Here is an 18613-nt window from a genome sequence, read left to right as displayed (position 1 = left end):
TACAAGTAAGATACCTGATAAATTAGTAAAATGAATGGCATCCCAAATTTAGACTATACTTTTGATCTTTTTCTACCCACTATGTCTATAGTAGTATTTTGCATATATGTGAAGAAGTAAAAGTATCTGACATCAGTTTATGCCTTGTGAAGGACCCAAAAACATTACACTAAAACTAAAAAGCTAAATATAAAAAACACGTAGAGAAAAATAATTACTTAATAACTGCTTAGGACTTATATACCTTTATATTATTTTAACATGCTTACCCGAAGCTTTAATGGGGCAACATTCTTCTGAGTTCCACTCCAAAGTTCCTGTACTAAATCCCCATAGCATTTAGCCATATGCCCCTTCATACCAATGGGATTTGTCCTAGAAGTTTGAGAGGAAAATTTGTTGCCAAAGATTCTTATAAATCACAATCATGTGGACACAGAAATGCCTAGAGTCTGTTTTCTCACATCAAAATATCTTTTCAAAATAAGAGAAGTAGCATTTGGTCCTTACTTCACGCTTAATAGGGCAAATAAGATTAAGACTTTCCTCCCCCAGGGTGAAGAAAGAGGAGATTTAGGTAATATTGCGTTCATAGCAAAGTTATAAAAGTTAAGAGCCAATGACTCAAGGAAGATTACCTGTTGAGTTCATAAAGATGTCTCCCTGAGATAAAATACTGTGTCAGTGGCTGTGTGTTACTAACACATTGGATGCTTGAGTTCATGAAGCATGTGTTTCCCAGGTTACTCAGACCTGTGGCCCCCTTTTCTGTCGGAACTGGAACAAACAACACGAGAACGGAAGCCTAGCTGTAGCAAGATGTCATGACCAAACAGTTATTTGTATTCAATGCAATGATTTTTATAACTCTTCTAATCAATTAAATGGAGCTAATATTTCTCTATTGGGTCTTGCAATGCTAAGTAGAGGTTTTTTCATGGAGCATCATCGGCAATCATGATAATCTACGCTCATTTGTAATCTAGAAGCAGCAGTGATTCTCTTTAATTGCTATGATCGTTTTTTAGAGTTCAAACAATTCTCTCCTAGAATTATGTCTTTCAAAATGTATAAATTATTTAATTGCATGGTTAGAAAGAAATTTGATGCTTCAGGAAAAAGAAAAATAAGAGGGGGCCTAATCGCTTTTGAGCTAGAAAGCTACAAGTTGTTAAGACTTCAATAGTTGAGAGAAGGAAAAATAAAAGAATTATTTTAAGATAGTTTGTTTAAAAATAATACACTGTAGACTTACCCTTGTGTCTATCTATTTTACTACTGTTTGCTATAAAGGACATTTCTTCAGGCCAACTCATATCTTTGTTTCGAACTGGAAAAACAGAGACAGCAATGTGTTAATTTCTTATCTATTCAAATCACACCCACTAAATTGCTTCTGTTAAAAAAAAAAAGTTCTTATTTCTAAATCAGAAACTGAAAAAAAACAATCAAGTTAATTTTAGTAATTGCCTCTGAAACCATTCCAATTCTTTACACTGGAGACTTTACTGGTTAGAATTAATTAGTAAGCTAATCCCTCAATTACATACCTGAAGTAAAATTATACTCAACCATCTATAGAAGGAATTAAAGTTCTTAAACTTAATACATTGGAACTATTACAATGCTTTCTTAAATTGTGACAACTGCCAGAGTAATCTATTCATTTTAATACAGAGGCAGCTAGGAATGTTTCATGAATCTTGATGAGAAAAGACACACTAAGTTTTCAATGATGTGTGCATGCCAGTGTGTAAATCTATGCTTATGTTGGTGAATGACTAGTGTTGACTAATGAAAAGCCTGCACCACTAACTATGCAAGAAAGTCTCCTGACAAAGAGGCAGCTTGAAAATTTTAAGGAGCTATAAACTTATAACTGAATTCACTTGTTTTTACCCACCGCTTCCACCCTTGCCAGCCAATGAATGTAGACATGTTTTTCTCTTAAAGCAATACAAATAGTATTACATTACAGTAGGATTACATAAGGGTTTAATGGGTTTTCTTTACTATATAGAATATAGTGATCAAATACCAGTTGGAAAAACTATAAAATGGATTATCAGTAATTAAATCTTTAAATTCTTCCCCTAAAAATATAATACAAATGCATGCTTCCATCTTGTACCTTCAATTACCAAGTGCTGCTCATCCTGGATTTTCAAATATTCCAATCTATGATCCTCATCATCCAGAAGAGTGAGGTAATTCTGTATATGGAGGAGGAAATGTTTTGTTAATTTAATTACTAAACTTGAAACAAATATGGAAATAAAAATGAATGACAATTAAAAACATCCTTGTAGTTAATAACTCGTGACAGATATTTAGCGTATTATAGTTATTCAGAAATGCTCATAATTTTGGTGGCAAAATGAGGCAAAGACAATGTATACTTTGTAAACACATACTTTATGTCTCTAAAAAAGTTATATAGGATTTGGAGGAGACCAGAAAAGACTCATCACACATCAAACCAAAATTCATTGAGATTTAGATTTTCTGAACAGCTTATAGAAAAGAAGTTTTTTTTAGTATCTAGTATGAAATTCAGTAAATGTGCTTGTGGTCAAGATGGAACTTGAGGGGCTTCCCTGGTGGCACAGTCGTTCAGAGTCTGCCTGCCAATGCAGGGGACACGGGTTTGAGCCCTGGTCTGGGAAGATCCCACATGCCGCGGAGCAACTGGGCCCGTGAGCCACAATTACTGAGCCTGTGCGTCTGGAGCCTGTGGTCCGCAACAAGAGAGGCCACGACAGTGAGAGGCCCACGCACCACGATGAAAAGTGGCCCCCACTTGCCATAACTAGAAGAAAGCCCTTATACAGAAACGAAGACCCAACACAGCCATAAATAAATAAAATAAATTAAAAAAAAAAAACCAAACAAAAAACCCCTAAAAAACTCCTCATTAAATCCTCCCGGGTTGGGACACACAGTTTAAAAAAAAAAAAAAAAAAAAAGATGGAACTTGATTATTTACTAGGAACTGAAAATGTAAACCCAAATGTCATGCAATAGAATTATACATTTTTGTTGATGCTCACCCTGTCTAAAGCACTCAGAAAATTAATTCATTTAATTCTTACAACTATCCTAAGGGAAATACTATTATTTTCCCCATTTACTCATGAGAAAACTGTGACAGAGAGTCAAGGGACTTGCCCTTGGTTATTCAACTAACAGGTGTGAGGGCCAAGATTTAATCCGTGGCAGTGTGGCTCCAGCACCTCTGCTCTTAACTTATTATACTATTGGTCACCTCTCAGTGGTGACCAAAGGAGGATGTAAGAAAGAAGGAACTAGGGAATAAAGAACAGGTTAAAACTACTTATGATCCAATCTCAGAGTATTAATGGAAATATATTGCATGTGTTAGGAAGAATATATAAGCAATTAACAGCACTGCCTCTGAGGAGAATGGAAGATAGGGGTCAGAGGATGGAAAGGAAGAATTTTCACTACATACTTTTGTATTGTTTGAATTTTTTTAACATGTATATAAGTTACTTTAAGACAAATCAAAAATAAACTATTTGTTAAAAAATGATATTTGTCGTTACTTTATAATAATAATCTTCACAAGATGGTACTATCCATGACTGTTATTATGGGTTTCAGATGACAAATATCTACATGTATGCATCCAGTAATTTAAAAGTTGAAGTTTCCCCTGTGATTCCGAGACATGGCTTTCAGAACAATTAGTGTAGATAAAAAAACCCATACTTATGAAACATGGATTTAACACTTAATCAGGACTTTCCTTGACTCCGACATGTCTCTTACCTCACTGTTGTATAGCCACAGGCGCATATCTTCCTCTTTGATGCGCAGCCTCTGAGATAGATATTCATGAATTTCCTTGATGGTCTGCATTCGACTAAAACAGCCTGTATAGGCTAAGACCCGCTTTAATGGTGCATTCGGAGAAGGTACATTTCCTATGGTCATAGTAGTCACAGTAAGGAAAAACGCAGATGTAAAAAAAGAAAAAAGCACCCCTCTCAGCAAAGGGGACCATACTATTTTTGGACATGATGAGAAATGAGAGTTACAGATTTAATAATTTTATAAATTAAGACACTTTAAGAGAAAGCTTTAAAATGAAGATAGGAGAACTAAGTGTCTTAGAGTAAGCCTTAACTTTGAAAGGAAGAACAACAAAATTAGAGGCCCAAATAATTGGCAGTATCTGGATCCCAAGAGTGGCAAATATCAATGGGCATCCGTATCTAGGCTGCCCTCAGCTGGGTCACACTCAATAGCAAAATCAAAACTCAGTGTAAGAATGGGGAAGATAAAATGGGACTGGATTTGAATTCCACAGATAGATAATTGGATTTACCTGATCTACTTTCTTAAAATAAACTGTCTTTGAGTTACTAATCACATCACTCTCATTAAGTAGCCCAATTACCTGGCACACTGGTACAATTACACAAGAATTGTTACTTGTACTTAGAATTCTAAGTAGGCATAGATGTTACTTGGCCAAACAAAGCTTTAAAGTGAAGCCAAGAAATTTCCCATGACAAAAAAATTGCCCTATTGAAAGGTAGTAAGGGGGGAATCATATGGCCTGCCCACCCGAAAAGAGGAAAGCAGACATGACCTTGAATTCTTGAAGGGCTCAAGGTGGAAACAAAAAGAGGCAATAAGAGGAAAGAGTGAAGACTGAAGGAAGAATATATCAAGTCTAACCACATACTTCAAAAGAAAAGGGTGATAAAATGACAAGAGATTATGGAAATCAAAAACAGGTTGCTAAAACAACCTGCTAAACCCTAGGTAACCACTCAGACAAAAATCTAGGCAAAAGCTGTAGCTTAAAATGGTCATCTCTGCCTATGGGAGGTTATAGTTTACTGAGCAACCCAAAACTAAAATACACTTAACATATCAATATAATCCATGAAGGGTACAATTATACACTCCAGGTAGTTTTCCATCCATTCAATGGTGACTTAGCTTTTTTCCTCCCATTAAATGTGCTTTGAGTCTTTACCTACTAAACAGAGGAGAAAAGTACTGGCATCATCCACTTTTTCAGAACTTCCAAAAATTAACTCACCTAAAATAAGCTGAAAAATCATCTAACAATGACTTCTTGTTTGTTGAAAAGGCTACAATTAAGTCATTGTTAACTGTGGCAAGATTTGTATACCTGTCATTCCAAAAGGAATAAAAGAGCCTAGTAAACAGCTGTGATAAATTGAGTAATGAGAAAGATGAAAACTACGTTATGGAGAACAAACCCAACTATGATCAATTTTTAAACATCTAGCAAAGCAAATCATTTACTATCAGCAAGCAAAGGATAACCCCTAGAAGAAAACAAAAGAGCAAATTTCTCCAAAAACACATCAGAGGATTAGTTATAAGATTACAGCAAGAAAGCATATTTTTATAAACTTCAAAATGATTAATGATTGATTTCACAACTAATTAGTACGAAATAAAATTTCAAATTAAGAACAAATTTGGAGCGTAATAACTACCCAGTTCTAGGATTCAGAAGCATTTGCAAGTGTAGTGTCCAAGTCAATTTCTATTGTCCTTAAGCCACATAAGAAATTTATCTGAATTCTAGACAGTTTTTGTAGCATAGCTCATTAAGCAGGCAGCCACTTATTATACATAATTTTGTGCTTTTGAATAGCACCAACAAATCTAGTGGAATTTACAGAAGCAGCAAAAATCTAGGATCAGCACAAGAGTTACAAAGAATACTTACTAAAAGCGCAACAACACATCTTGCCTCTCATGTTATCTTTCAAAGAGAATTGAAAAAGATATGTACTAAGGGTGCCATAGAAGCAAGGCAAATACTATTATTCAATGGAAAATTAAACCAAGAGTGTTTCAGAGAGATTCTTATTTCACTGTTCCTTGATTTTAATGTGTTCCAAGACAAAGTTTGGTTAGGCAGAGGCCACTGCTTTGCTATAATTCTTACCAAACAGTATGTGTAAGAATCTCCATATATTATCTGAATACAACCTTTAATGAAGACATAAAACTACTCTATTACATTTCAAAGGAGGGATGATACTTTACAGGGTTGGTTTGGGTTCAAAGGTAGTTCTTTCATATTAAGTTATATTAATTATAACAACATTCTGGCATTGTTAACACAGTCTGGGACTTTGTGTAAATGGATGAACTCATTATTTTTGCTGAAGAAGAACTATTTCAAATATTTGCAAGGCAAAAGCATTGAGCAAGTCTGGCCCATCAATAAAATTTAACCTCATAGATCAGCTTGGTGCTTTGTGACCACCTAGAGGGGTGGGATAGGGAGGGTGGGAGTGAGACACAAGAGGGAGGAGATATGGGGATATGTATATGTATAGCTGATTCACTTGGTTATAAAGCAGAAACTAACACACCATTGTAAAGCAATTATACTCCAATAAAGATGTTAGAAAAATAAAATAAAATAAAATTTAACCTCATAGAGAAATCAAAAGGGAACTTTTTGCATGTATTACATTAAAACGAGAACTTATTTATATGTCATTTTGATAGGCTTGATGTTTTTGAAAGAAAATGTGTCAATTTCATTTTCAAAAATGTATCTTTTCCTTTGTATTATCGGTCTGTTATAAAGGCTCCTTGGACCTAGTATGAGAAATGTATCATGTTTTGTTAAAAAAAACCAAAAACCAAAAAACAAACAAAAAAAGATGATATTGCCAAAGAAATTACTGCTTAGAAATTTGAGTGGAGTTGAAAAGACCAGTCATTGACTGGCAGACTCTAATTTAGGTCAAGCACATAATTTACAATGTCTTGTTCTCAAAGAAACAAAGTAAATAAAATTTACTTCTACGTATTATCTTTGTATGTTTACAAGCCAAAAAAGGGAACAACACTTCTCAGTTTGCTGCTGAGATTTTGCCTCTACCCCATCTAGTTCTTGCGCATGACCGTAGATCTAAGCCCCACAAGTGATTTACTGATTCTGTATGAAAACAGATGAAAATGTGTATCAGTACAGTGGCACCAGACTATGAGCAAATTGGTTTTTATTTTTTTAAGGAAATGCGTGGTATTCTTGCTGCATTCTTAAGTTACCTCTTGGTAAATGCTGAGGAAACATTCTCAGGCTCATCATACCCATATTCACCCAGATGTTAGACTGCTGTGTCCGAGTGGCAGGCTGCTGTCTCAGGAAGAGAAGATAGCGAGGAAATAATTCCAGTTCTGGGATTTCTGTCTTGCTATTCTTGATTACCTATTGTTTTAAAAGACATAAAGTGATCACTATAAAAGAAACAAAACTTGCCATTTTTTACCTAATTTCTTAGGTTTATTTTTAAACTAAAATGTTCAATAGGTTCACTGCCTATGGTTCAGATAGATTATAGAAATTCACAGGTTTAAATTACATGGGTTTAAAGACCCTCAGCCTCCTGCACCTAAATCCATTTTCCAGGATTAGGATTCATGGTGGGTATTTTCTCCCCTTTCATTTAAAAGCAAGTAACATCAAAATTAAGGGGAAAAAATCTTAAATATTATCTACAATTCTAGCACTCTCACACCATAACTCTTTTCACTTTTACATATTTCATACATATAAATGATGGTATTTTAAAGGACAAATTCTTAGGAATGGAGTTAGTATAAAAGTACAGAAGTATTCATGTCATTAACTACATAAGTCATAGTGCCACCCAAAATGTAGCATTATTCCCGGAAATGTATGAATGTATTACTTTCACAAAAACTTATCACTGGACATCATTTAAAGATACCCCATTTCTGGGCTTCCCTGGTGGTGCAGTGGTTAAGAACCCTCCTGCCAATGCAGGGGACACAGGTTCGATCCCTGGTCCAGGAAGATCCCATATGCCATGGAGCAACTAGGCCCGTGTGCCACAACTACTGAGCCTGCAAGCCACAACTACTGAACCCACGTGCCACAACTACCAAAGCCCACGCGCCTAGAGCCCGTGCTCCACAACAAGAGAAGCCACCGCAATGAGAAGCCCGTGCACCGCAACAAAGAGTAGCCCCTGCTCGCCACAACCAGAGAAAGCCCGTGCGCAGCAACGAAGACCCAACGCAACCAAAAATAAATAATAAATACAATTAAAAAACAAACAAACCCCATTTCTTTAATACATATAAAGAATATTATAAATTTGCTTAAAATTTTATTTCTTGTATTTGTAGTGAGAACAAAAATGTTTCCATGTAAAAATTTACTATCTATGTGTTTTGTGTAACTGGACTGTTTATATATTTTTTGTCTATGATTAAAACAACTAAATTGGATGTACAAAACTGGAAGTCACACGGTTGAAACAGGATTTTTCAGTAATCCCTCTAATAACTTGCTTGCTAGCCCCAAAACACAGGAAAACATATTACCAAAGTAGTGCTTTAAGAGTTTTAAGAGTAGCACCTTATCAATTCAGCATTCCAAAAGGATAGCAGGGTCAACACTCAAACTCTTTAAAACATAAAATCTTACAGAATCTTTAATAGTCTCAAGTGATTGGGCTTTGTTTCATTTCCTTTTGCCTTAGTAACCAATATATTCTGCAACAGAGCATTTTTTAATATCAAGAGGGGGCAGTAAAGAGCCAGATGAAAACAATGCTACAAACCAAACCTTTAGGACTCTTTCTTAAAAGTATTCTACATGTTCTGATATGCTATAGTATGGTACTAGGAAAGCTCCACTTGGGAGCTTTTTCAACTTCTATTTAAAGCAGTAAAAGGAGCTCTCCGTGACACTGGAGGAAAACAAAGTCTGTCCACTTCTAGAGAGTCACTGATAGCTGTGAAGCCAACAGTAAAATTCTCTTATGATTTCAGTTTAACTGTGATTTTGGGAAAGATCAATAATTCTGCACCTATAGTCGTCAGGCTACATAAAAAACATACTTTTGGCAGAATCTGAAATGACAAAGAAGTAATTTTTATAATCTGTAGCTTGCTTTCCAAGATAAGTGATTTTGCGAGCAAACTACAGATTAACAAATTCTTATATATACATGCACAATCATACATAAATACATATTTATTTACATTTTAATTATTCTTGTATATGAACTTATTAACTTCAACCACAACCGGCAAACAATAGATGCAATTCCATTTACAGGAATTTACCTTAAAGAGATCATCACACATGTTTAGAAAGAGACTATTCACCAGAAAATTGTTTTTTTTTTTGGTCGTGTGGTGCGGCACACAGGATCTTAGTTCCCCGACCAGGGATCGAACCTGTGCCCCCTGCATTGGGAGCACAGAGTCTCAACCACTGGACTGCCAGGAAAGTCCCAGAAAATTGCTTTAAACAACTAAAATCTAGAGGCAAACTAAAAGTCCATCAGTGGTGATTGGTTAATAAATTGTGATTTATGTACATATGTGTGTGTATGTAATAAATTAAGGAACACTATGCAATTATTAAAAGTAATGGTATAGATCTAAATTTATTAACCTAGAAAGATATCAATAGCATCTAAGACTGAAAATAGCAGATCACAAGACATCAAGTATAATATGATTCAATTTCATTAAATTATCTATACATATTTATATATGTATATGAATAGGCACAGAGGAATGTTTGGAAACATGAACACCAAAATGTTAATAGTAATTATCTCTTAAGTAGTAGGATATGGTAGATATGGTATGCTTTTTATTTTCTTCTTTATTTTTTTTATATTGCTTAATTTGTTATCATTGAGCTTGTACATGTGCAAATTAAATAAAGCTATTTTTTTTAAATGGTATGATTTATGTAAATATGAAGATGAAAGTATTTATTTTTAACCTTGCTGTGGCAAATATATTTAGTATTCTTTAACTTGAAATACCATATTCTAAATGTTTTTACAGCAATTTTTCCTGAAATCAGGTAAATTTATCATATTTAGAGGTAAAAAAATATTATCAAGCCAGCAACTGAAGCTTTCATGTAGTAAAATTACTGCTTATTTAAACTAATATTTATCTGACATCAATGTTAAAAAACATGACCTTTTGTGAGGTTCCAAAAAAACTTGTTTAATAATTATAATGATGATGGTGATGATAGTAGCAACAGGCAAAATTTATTGACCATTTACTATAAATCAGGTGCTGTGCTAATCATATGTATTATTTACTTATCAAAACAACTCTAATGAGGTAGATATTATTGTTATCACCATTTTACAGATGAGGAAACTAAGGTTTAGAGATTAGAACACTGGTAATCTGAATCCAGGCAGACTCCAAAACATCAAACTCACTCTATCTATCTATCTATCTATCTATCTATCTATCTGCCTGCCTACCTACCTACCTACCTACCTACCTACCTATCCATCCAACATAATTATCACAATGATTCCCCTACAGATATAGAATATTAGATCCGTCTCTGCCAATGCAGGGGACACAGGTTCAATTCCTGGTCCGGGAAGATCCCATACACCTCGGAGCAACCAACCCTGTGTGCCACAACTATTGAGCCTGTGCTCTAGAGCCCACGAGCTACAACTACTGGGCCCACGCCCTGCAACTACTGAAGCCCACGTGCCTAGAGCCTGTGCTCCACAACAAGAGAAGCCACCACAATGAGAAGTCCGCGCACCACAAAGAAGAGTAGCTCCTGCTTGCCGCAACTAAACAAAGCCTGCATGCAGCAACAAAGACCCAACGCAGCCATAAATAAACAAACAAATAAATAAATAAATTTATTAAAAAAAAAAAAGAAGAATATTAGAGCAGGAAAGTTCCACCGGAAATTAAGTGATTAACTCAAGGACTATCCCACCCCCCAATAAATAAAGAATATAATATATATGTAAATGTATCTATGTATATTCATATTTATATGTATCTACCTAGGAGTTCTGTTGACAAATACAGTAGAAACCTTTTGGAGCCAACAAACACAAACCCTAAATTCCTGATTGTGATTTAAACATAATTTTTAATAAACGTAATTATTAATAACTCAAAATCATTATCAAAATTATAGACTACAGATATATAGCAGACTTTTACTCTTTTTGGACGTGATCTAACTTACTATATCTTATCCATGTAAAACCTTCCTGGTATAAAAACGTTCTAGCTTGGACATTATATAGGGAGAGTGTTTCTTGATACAGTAAAAGAATCTTCTTATAAAGTATTTTACTGCGTCAATAATGTGAAGAGTATTCAGGTCAGTGAGTACTGCTGTTTACTATATAAGCAGAACAAATGATGTTGAATAGTTAACTCACTAATATTTTGATATTACACACTCCAAGCCCTTTAAATTACTTTAGAGCATTTTACTTATGCTCTAAATGACTCATTCTAGTAATGGCAACAATCAGAATTCACTAGCTTTGAATTCTTTTTATCGTATGTTGTGATCCTTTATATGTCCCTCTTTCAAAAAGACAAACCACAAAAATCCACCAACAGCTACAAGATGAATCCAATCCCTAAGTGGATGCCTGTGTGGTTAATGGGAGTAACAGTTTTAGAAGTAACCTCTGTACCACTTCCTCTACGTTCACTGAACTTTTTGGCACTGGCTCTCAGACTTCTGCTCCAGTCTGAGTTCTGCATTATCTTAATGGCTATGTTTATGTGGATGACTTATTTAATAGACTAGCCTCATAATTCCTTGACTCTATTTAGTCCAGTGACTATTTCCTCCACTCCATATAAGTCACCCACTCCCAAAGGAACATCATTGTATGGTTGGTACCTAATGTAGTGCTCAATAAATGTATGAGTAAATGAATGAATGAATATGAAAGAACCTAAAATTCATTCAGCTAATTTGAACAGGTACTGAATACTCTGCTACCATGGGTAAGAACTAATTTGTGGATAGTGAGGTTCACATAAAAAATTAATAGAAGACCCCATCTATAATTGCTCCTTATATAAGGCAATATTGGCGATACTTACAGGTCTAGGTAGGGACAGGTTTGCTCCATACCAATGATAAAGTGCTCTCCATACAGGTTCTGGAACCATTTCATAATCTCTTCCATGAATCAGCTGTGGGGTTCGTTTTAATCGTCCTCCTTCTAGTGTTAATGATGTAGCCTTAGAAAGAATAGAATGTAAATGTTGATTTTTTTTTTTTTTTTGGCTGCACCTTGCAGCTTTCGTGATCTTAGTTCCCAGACCAGGGATGGAACCTGGGCCCACGGCAGTGAAAGTGTGCAGTCCTAACCACTGGACTGCCAGGGAATTACCCCAAATTTTGACTTTTAAAATTGCAGTCTCTTGTGTTTTAACAAAACCTAGATACAGGAGAATAAACACATGTCACTACTCAGTTCCATGTCACTAGAAAAAAATGAATTTTCTAAAAGATTTTTATTTTGAACTTTCAAAATAAACTAAGAAATGAAACTCAAGGCAAATCATTTGAAAAAAGTCACTGGAACATTTGGAAATAATAAAAGTTTTCACAGACTTCTTTCCAACAGTAAAAAATATTATTTTGAAAAAAAAAATTCACATACACGTGAAACTACATTTTTACAGTAGCTGTCCTAAGTAAGGAAAACATTTCTAAGGATCACTAAACTGCTTCTACGCAAGTACTAAGTCATAAAATATTCTCACAGAAATATTTCCATCTACAACAGGTTAATAAAATGAATCACAGACATTTTCTATGTGCTAAAATCTATAGAATGAAATTTATTAGCAACTTGACAGAGATGTCAAATTACTTACCTTTACTGGTTCTTGAGTTACTAGTGGCTGGTTATCAATAGCCCCTGGTTTCTGAGGATTGAAGTGCAACAAAATATTCCCACTGGTTCCTAGTAAACACTGGTTGTTATTGTCAGAAGTGTTATGTTGTCGAGCAAAGCACATATCTGCCCCTGGTGTGGCAGAATACAGAAAGCCTGTAAGGAAAAAGAAGATGGAATCTCTTTATTTTATTATACATAAATAGGCTTGAATATACAAACTCAATGTCCATGTATTAGGTTAAAGCTATTATTCTGTGGTCAGGTCAGTACAGGGTTAGACTCTGATTAATTCTGTAGAAGATAGGAAATAGAGAGGTATTCCTTTCTGGACAATACCTAGTATAACACTAGGTAGAATAAAAGCTTTGAAAATTGTTACCAAATGAATGTTTGGCCAGACTCCTAGAATATCTAATAATTCACAAGAATTATATATCCTCTTCCTTTCCTCTGATAGGAAAGGAAGAAATACAGTCAAGTAGCTGGGCTCTCACGTATCTTCCCTTAATTCTTCCTTCCACCTGCAAAGGTTCTTGGTAGATAATGGTGATAACAAGTCTCTAAACCAAAGGGAAGGAGCTAAAACAAGAACCCCAACAGGATAGTGCTGGGAGGGAAGAAACTGTTGCGTAATAAATCTATTTGAAAGGAAGGCATGAATGTTACAATAGAAAAATACACACAGGAAAATGACTGGTGATAACTTAGAGTTGTGAACCCCAGTGGTATCTTAAGGTATTTCAACTCTCAACCACATGTTAATCTCAGGTAAACCTTCTAGCCATCAATTACTTTGAACCTTCTATCTGTGGTATGGCTCAGCATGTGTATAGCACAGATTATACAGAGTGAGCACATATCAAAAAGGATCTTAGGGAGGGTCAAGAAACAATCTTAGTGTGAAAGCTGATCAGAGAGAGCACTTCCAGGACTGCTAAGTGATCTCTGTAACGTCAGATGGGGAAAAAGAAGCAGTAGATTCTACAGAGTTTTGTAGAGAAAATGCTAACTCTGTCCAATTTGCCTTCTCCCTCCACAGAAAAGGAGAAAAAAATCTCAAAGATGAAACAACAACAGAATAAGGTTGAGAGTCCTGCTACTGTATCAGCAGAATGATAGGGATCAACTAAATTCATTTGGGCCAAAATACACCAAAGCATCTTCCCCATAAGTGCAGAACCACTAAGTTTTTTTTTTGTTTTTTTTTTAAATTATTTATTTATTTATTTATTTTTGGCTGTGTTGGGTCTTCGTTTCTCTGCGAGGGCTTTCTCTAGTTGCGGCGGGCGGGGGCCACTCCTCATTGCGGTGCGCGGGCCTCTCACTGTCGTGGCCTCTCTTGTTGCGGAGCACAGGCTCCAGACGCGCAGGCTCAGTAATTGTGGCTCACGGGCCTAGTTGCTCCGCAGCATGTGGGATCTTCCCAGACCAGGGCTCGAACCCGTGTCCCCTGCATTGGCAGGCAGATTCTCAACTACTGCGCCACCAGGGAAGCCCAAACCACTAAGTTTTATGTAGGTATCAACAACGGAAGGGGATTATGGGGAACATTATGAAGTCTTTCTAAATATTTTAACAAAATAACCCCCAAATTCCATCCTGAAATGTCTGTAGAATCTGATATGAGGGTGCATTTAATCCAATGAATGTATGCTTAGGTTAGAGAGAGTTCTGGAGATAAAAATTTAGGTTTTCTTACGTCTTCTCAAATCTAAATTTATTGACAAAATGATTTAATAACAATATGGAAAGATTGACTTAATCAATGAAAACTGTGAAAATATTTTCAAGTTGAGAGATTAATGAAGTAGAATATAGAAGAGTTCCTCTTTGTAAAGCTACTAATACATTCAAGAATCTATTAATTGACCATTTCATTCGAAACTTATTTCTGTGAATGGAAACCTGACGCCCCATATCCTACCCAGCACACTCTCTGACAAAGTGTACCCCTTTAAGAAATGACCCTGCCTAAACCTCTTGGAAAACAAACTATGCTTACCACTGCCAGCAGTTTCCGAGGCTTCAGATGCAGTAGAAATGTTGTCTGAAAATTTCTCTTCTGTGGTGTTCACATAACTGGGGCTGCCTCCTCCGATTCTATCTTCACTCTGCTCTATAGGATGTACTGTTGTTCCAAATAAATATTTTCCTCCATTCAGAACAGATGACGGCTCAATTACAACAGGGCTGGTATCCTAAAAATCATGAAGTCAGAAATTAAGAGGTAAAATTTAATAATCTGCCAATTATGCAGCCTTCAAAAATGAATCCACAAATTGTCTATTGTTTCTAATCTTCCTGTGGTTGGCTACAGCCACTTAAAAACATTTTGATGTATAACTAAATTTTAATTTCTTCAAAGGGGAATAGTGTATATAAATAAAATTGGTAAGGCAGAATGGGAACAGACTGCAAGGGATTCTGTGCCACATAAAATAATTTAGACTTTATTCTGTTTAAAGTTGGAAATCATGGAAAGCTTTTATTGATACTAAAAAATTAAATAATATTTATTCTTTTTACTATTAAAGATTACATTGTTATTATAGAAAATATGGAAAAATATGAAGAAAATAAATATCACAAGTACTCAGATGCCACCATTTATTTTTTGTGACTGAAAACATATACATATATGTAAAAACTAAATGTGGAGAATACAGTTAGAATTAAGGGCAGGGCACTGACTTCCCAGCTATGTGACCTTTTACAATAAGTAAACTTATAAGCCTCAGCTCCTTCATGGGTAAAAACTAGGATAATATTAGTATTAATATCTACCTCAGAGTTTTATGCCTGGCATTTAGTAAATGTGAACTATCATTCTGGTTGTTGTTAGATATCATATTTTAAATACAGCATATTGCTAGTTTTTCTTTCCCTTAACATTATATTGACAGGATTTTTCTGTGAGAGGCTTTTAAATAGGGGAATAGCATAACCCAATTTTTGCTTTAAAAATAACTCTAGTGTACAGAAAGGATTTGAGGCAGAAACTGAAAATTGAGACACAAGTTAGAAGACTTCTATAATAATTCAGGCAAGAGATGATGAGGCACTAAACCATAAAAAGCCAGATCCATAAGTAAGGAGATAGAGAGAAGAGCATGGATCTAGGAGATTAAAAAAAACTTGACAACTAATTGTGTATGAAAGAGGGGCACAGATAATTCCAAGGTCGGACATGAGGTGCTGGCTTAGATGACTGGATGGGAGTTGGCACCTTCATAAGATAAGGTGTATTGGTGACTGGAATCGTTTTGGGAATGACCTTATTTTGGGATATTCTGGTCTGAGATGTGTGGACATTTGAGTCTAGTGCTCAGGACAGAGAAAGAGACTAGATATAAAAATGTGGGGCTCAACAGACTTCCGGGAGGACAAGAAAATGGTGTATATAGAATAAGGAGAGTACAATATTTACAGGATAGGTAGCAGAAGAATCTGGGAAGGACACTGAGTCTGAAAGACCAGAGAAAAATCAGGAGATGCAGAATACCAGAAGCAGAGGCCGCTAGCATAGAACTATTCTCTACTAAGTTTACTTGTGGAAAAAAAACAAAAAAAAAAAGAGAGAGAGAGCTAAGACTTGAGAAGCTGGAGGGAAGGTGCTATGAGAATGTATATCTGTGAGTGTTTTAAAAAGATCAGGATATTTTTAAGTGAGAGGGTAAAGAGAAAGACTAAAGGGGCTAACCAGTAGAACAAGATCCCATAGGCATCTGAGAATGATAAGACAGTAGCATGGGTAAAGGATCTCAAGCGGCATTCAATAAATAATGACATGAATTTTAGTAGATGAAACTGATCAATGGATGTGGGTCTTGAAGGCACAGCTTATAAAGTAACTAATTGAAACCCAAGAAAAACATCAAATTTAAAAGACAAACTCCAAGTCACAGAATAGCAACAGCATAATGGATGCTTTAGATTCTTTTAATGAAATTACAGCATCCCTAATTTTAGCCAAAACAAGGAGACACTGTGTCAACATTTTATTAGATTTTTTTCCCTCTTTGATCTGTAAGGCAGGTGAATACTATCAATTTGTAAATCCTTCAGAAGCCAGCTCTGAAGAAATTCCAGTGCCTTTAATCAAAAGAGTGGCAATAAGAATGAGAATGAAACCTAGACTTCTTTCTACATACCAATTAACTTTATTGGACTAAAAAATTTTAAATAGCCTTATTGTTAACACTTCAAATAGTTCAGAAGCACATAGATTCACATTCTTTATTACAGATCCAAGTGTTAGCATCTTCTATTAATTATTAACTTTCTTAAAATATGGGAAAGGTACCAGATTATTTTGGGTATTAAATAACCCTAGTTCACAGTGAAAAAATTATTCCCTATTCAATTCTCTTTCAATCCTCTGATTACTTCAAGGACAGGGTCTCAGTTTGGTACTCATGTGTTAATCTAATGCTTGATCTGCTAATCTAATACTTGACAATTTCTCTTTTTGACAGAGAACAGGTCTCAGTTATCAGCCTTCAAAAGGCAACACTGGGCTTCCCTGGTGGCGCAGTGGTTGAGAATCTGCCTGCCAATGCAGGGGACACGGGTTCGAGCCCTGGTCTGGGAAGATCCCACATGCCACGGAGCAACTGGGCCCGTGAGCCACAATTACTGAGCCTGCGCGTCTGGAGCCTGTGCTCCGCAACAAGAGAGGCCGCGATGGTGAGAGGCCTGCGCACCGCGATGAAGAGTGGTCCCCACTTGCCGCAACTAGAGAAAGCCCTCGCACAGAAACGAAGACTCAACACAGTCATAAATAAATAAATAAATAAATAAAAGAACGTGAATTTCTTAAAAAAAAAAAAAAAGGCAACACTACTTGGCTAGACTTTAATAATATATTTTATTTTCATTGATTTTATTTTGATCCTCTATTTCTGGAATGTGACGCTGATTTTCTATTTAAGATAGTGATATAAAGTTTCCTTTTAAAATAAAATATATTTACATAAAAATGATAAAGTTATTTATATAAACATACTAAGAAAATAATAGTATGGGAACTATATGGTAAAAAAATGGTGACCATAGTACACAAATGATTAAAAACTGGGAGTCTACATTAAGTATGGATTTGGGGTCATCAATATTTTAAATTCAACTACCCACCAAAGAAGTCAAAATTGTATATGGACAATGGAACAATAGACTCACACTGACCTATGGCCTGTGAAGTAGGTCTGAGTAGTTAGTTTATATTAATATGTTTGGACTTCAGTTTGTAGACTTCATAACAATTTATTAAAGATAATATTGATCTTTTCACAGCTTTTCTGATATTGAGTCCATACCAACAAAATGTATTCCATTTAAATTAGATTTCAAAAGAGAATTTTCAGTAAACAAAAATGACTTATTTAAATTAATTCAAACTTTTTCTTCAACTATGCTTTCTGATTTATCTGGTCTGGAGTGGAGCATAGGCATTTCTTTCTTTTTTTTTTTTTTTAAACTTTCTATGTGATTTTGCTATGCAGCCACTGCCCAAGTGAAGATTATAGTCTCCTACTTTTGTTTTCATAATGTGCTCCAAATGCTGAGTATAGTAACTGATTTCTTAATGAATCTATTACTTGCTCTGGAACTTGCTTTTTAGAAAAGCAAGTTGGTAGCATCATATAGGTATTCATTTCTTTCCCCTTCAAATCTTTAGGTTGGAGCATTTTATTACTGGCCACTAGTCACACAAAGTCTGATGGAGTTAATAATCCTATGAAAAATGTAGATATACAGGAATCTTACTCACATATTTGACATATTCTTTCCACTGCTGCCACCACTGCATGGAGATGATAAACCAATTGTGTCCGGGTTGCAGACCATACCTGCTCTCTCGTTCTAACCATCCTCTG

The 18613-nt window shown here is 35.4% G+C and overlaps 1 protein-coding gene and 1 long non-coding RNA gene across 3 annotated transcripts in view; one reads left to right on the top strand and one right to left on the bottom strand.

Moving 5' to 3' along the window:
* The window catches only part of LOC309649794, a 213070-nt gene that overhangs the window by 41242 nt on the left and 153215 nt on the right, over window positions 1-18613 (top strand). The window lies entirely within an intron of this gene.
* Window positions 1-18613, bottom strand: part of USP32 (ubiquitin specific peptidase 32) — a 194360-nt gene that overhangs the window by 28552 nt on the left and 147195 nt on the right. The window contains exons 12-21 of one of the 2 annotated variants that reach the window (XM_082439890.1): window positions 18508-18610; window positions 14740-14935; window positions 12715-12890; window positions 11932-12072; window positions 7084-7243; window positions 3793-3947; window positions 2132-2213; window positions 1256-1330; window positions 639-777; window positions 270-375 (exon numbers count right to left, since the gene is read on the bottom strand). In XM_082439890.1, the coding sequence (XP_082296016.1) occupies window positions 270-375; window positions 639-777; window positions 1256-1330; window positions 2132-2213; window positions 3793-3947; window positions 7084-7243; window positions 11932-12072; window positions 12715-12890; window positions 14740-14935; window positions 18508-18610 (1333 nt within the window). The remainder of the gene's footprint in view (window positions 1-269; window positions 376-638; window positions 778-1255; window positions 1331-2131; window positions 2214-3792; window positions 3948-7083; window positions 7244-11931; window positions 12073-12714; window positions 12891-14739; window positions 14936-18507; window positions 18611-18613) is intronic. The other variant, XM_082439891.1, reaches the window with a different exon arrangement.

The sequence above is a fragment of the Balaenoptera physalus genome (assembly GCF_965194825.1).
Source record: "Balaenoptera physalus genome assembly, chromosome: 20".
NCBI classification, from domain to species: Eukaryota; Metazoa; Chordata; class Mammalia; order Artiodactyla; family Balaenopteridae; genus Balaenoptera; species Balaenoptera physalus.
Note: the sequence above shows the minus strand (reverse complement) of the source record. Positions and strands in the feature narration are given on the sequence as shown.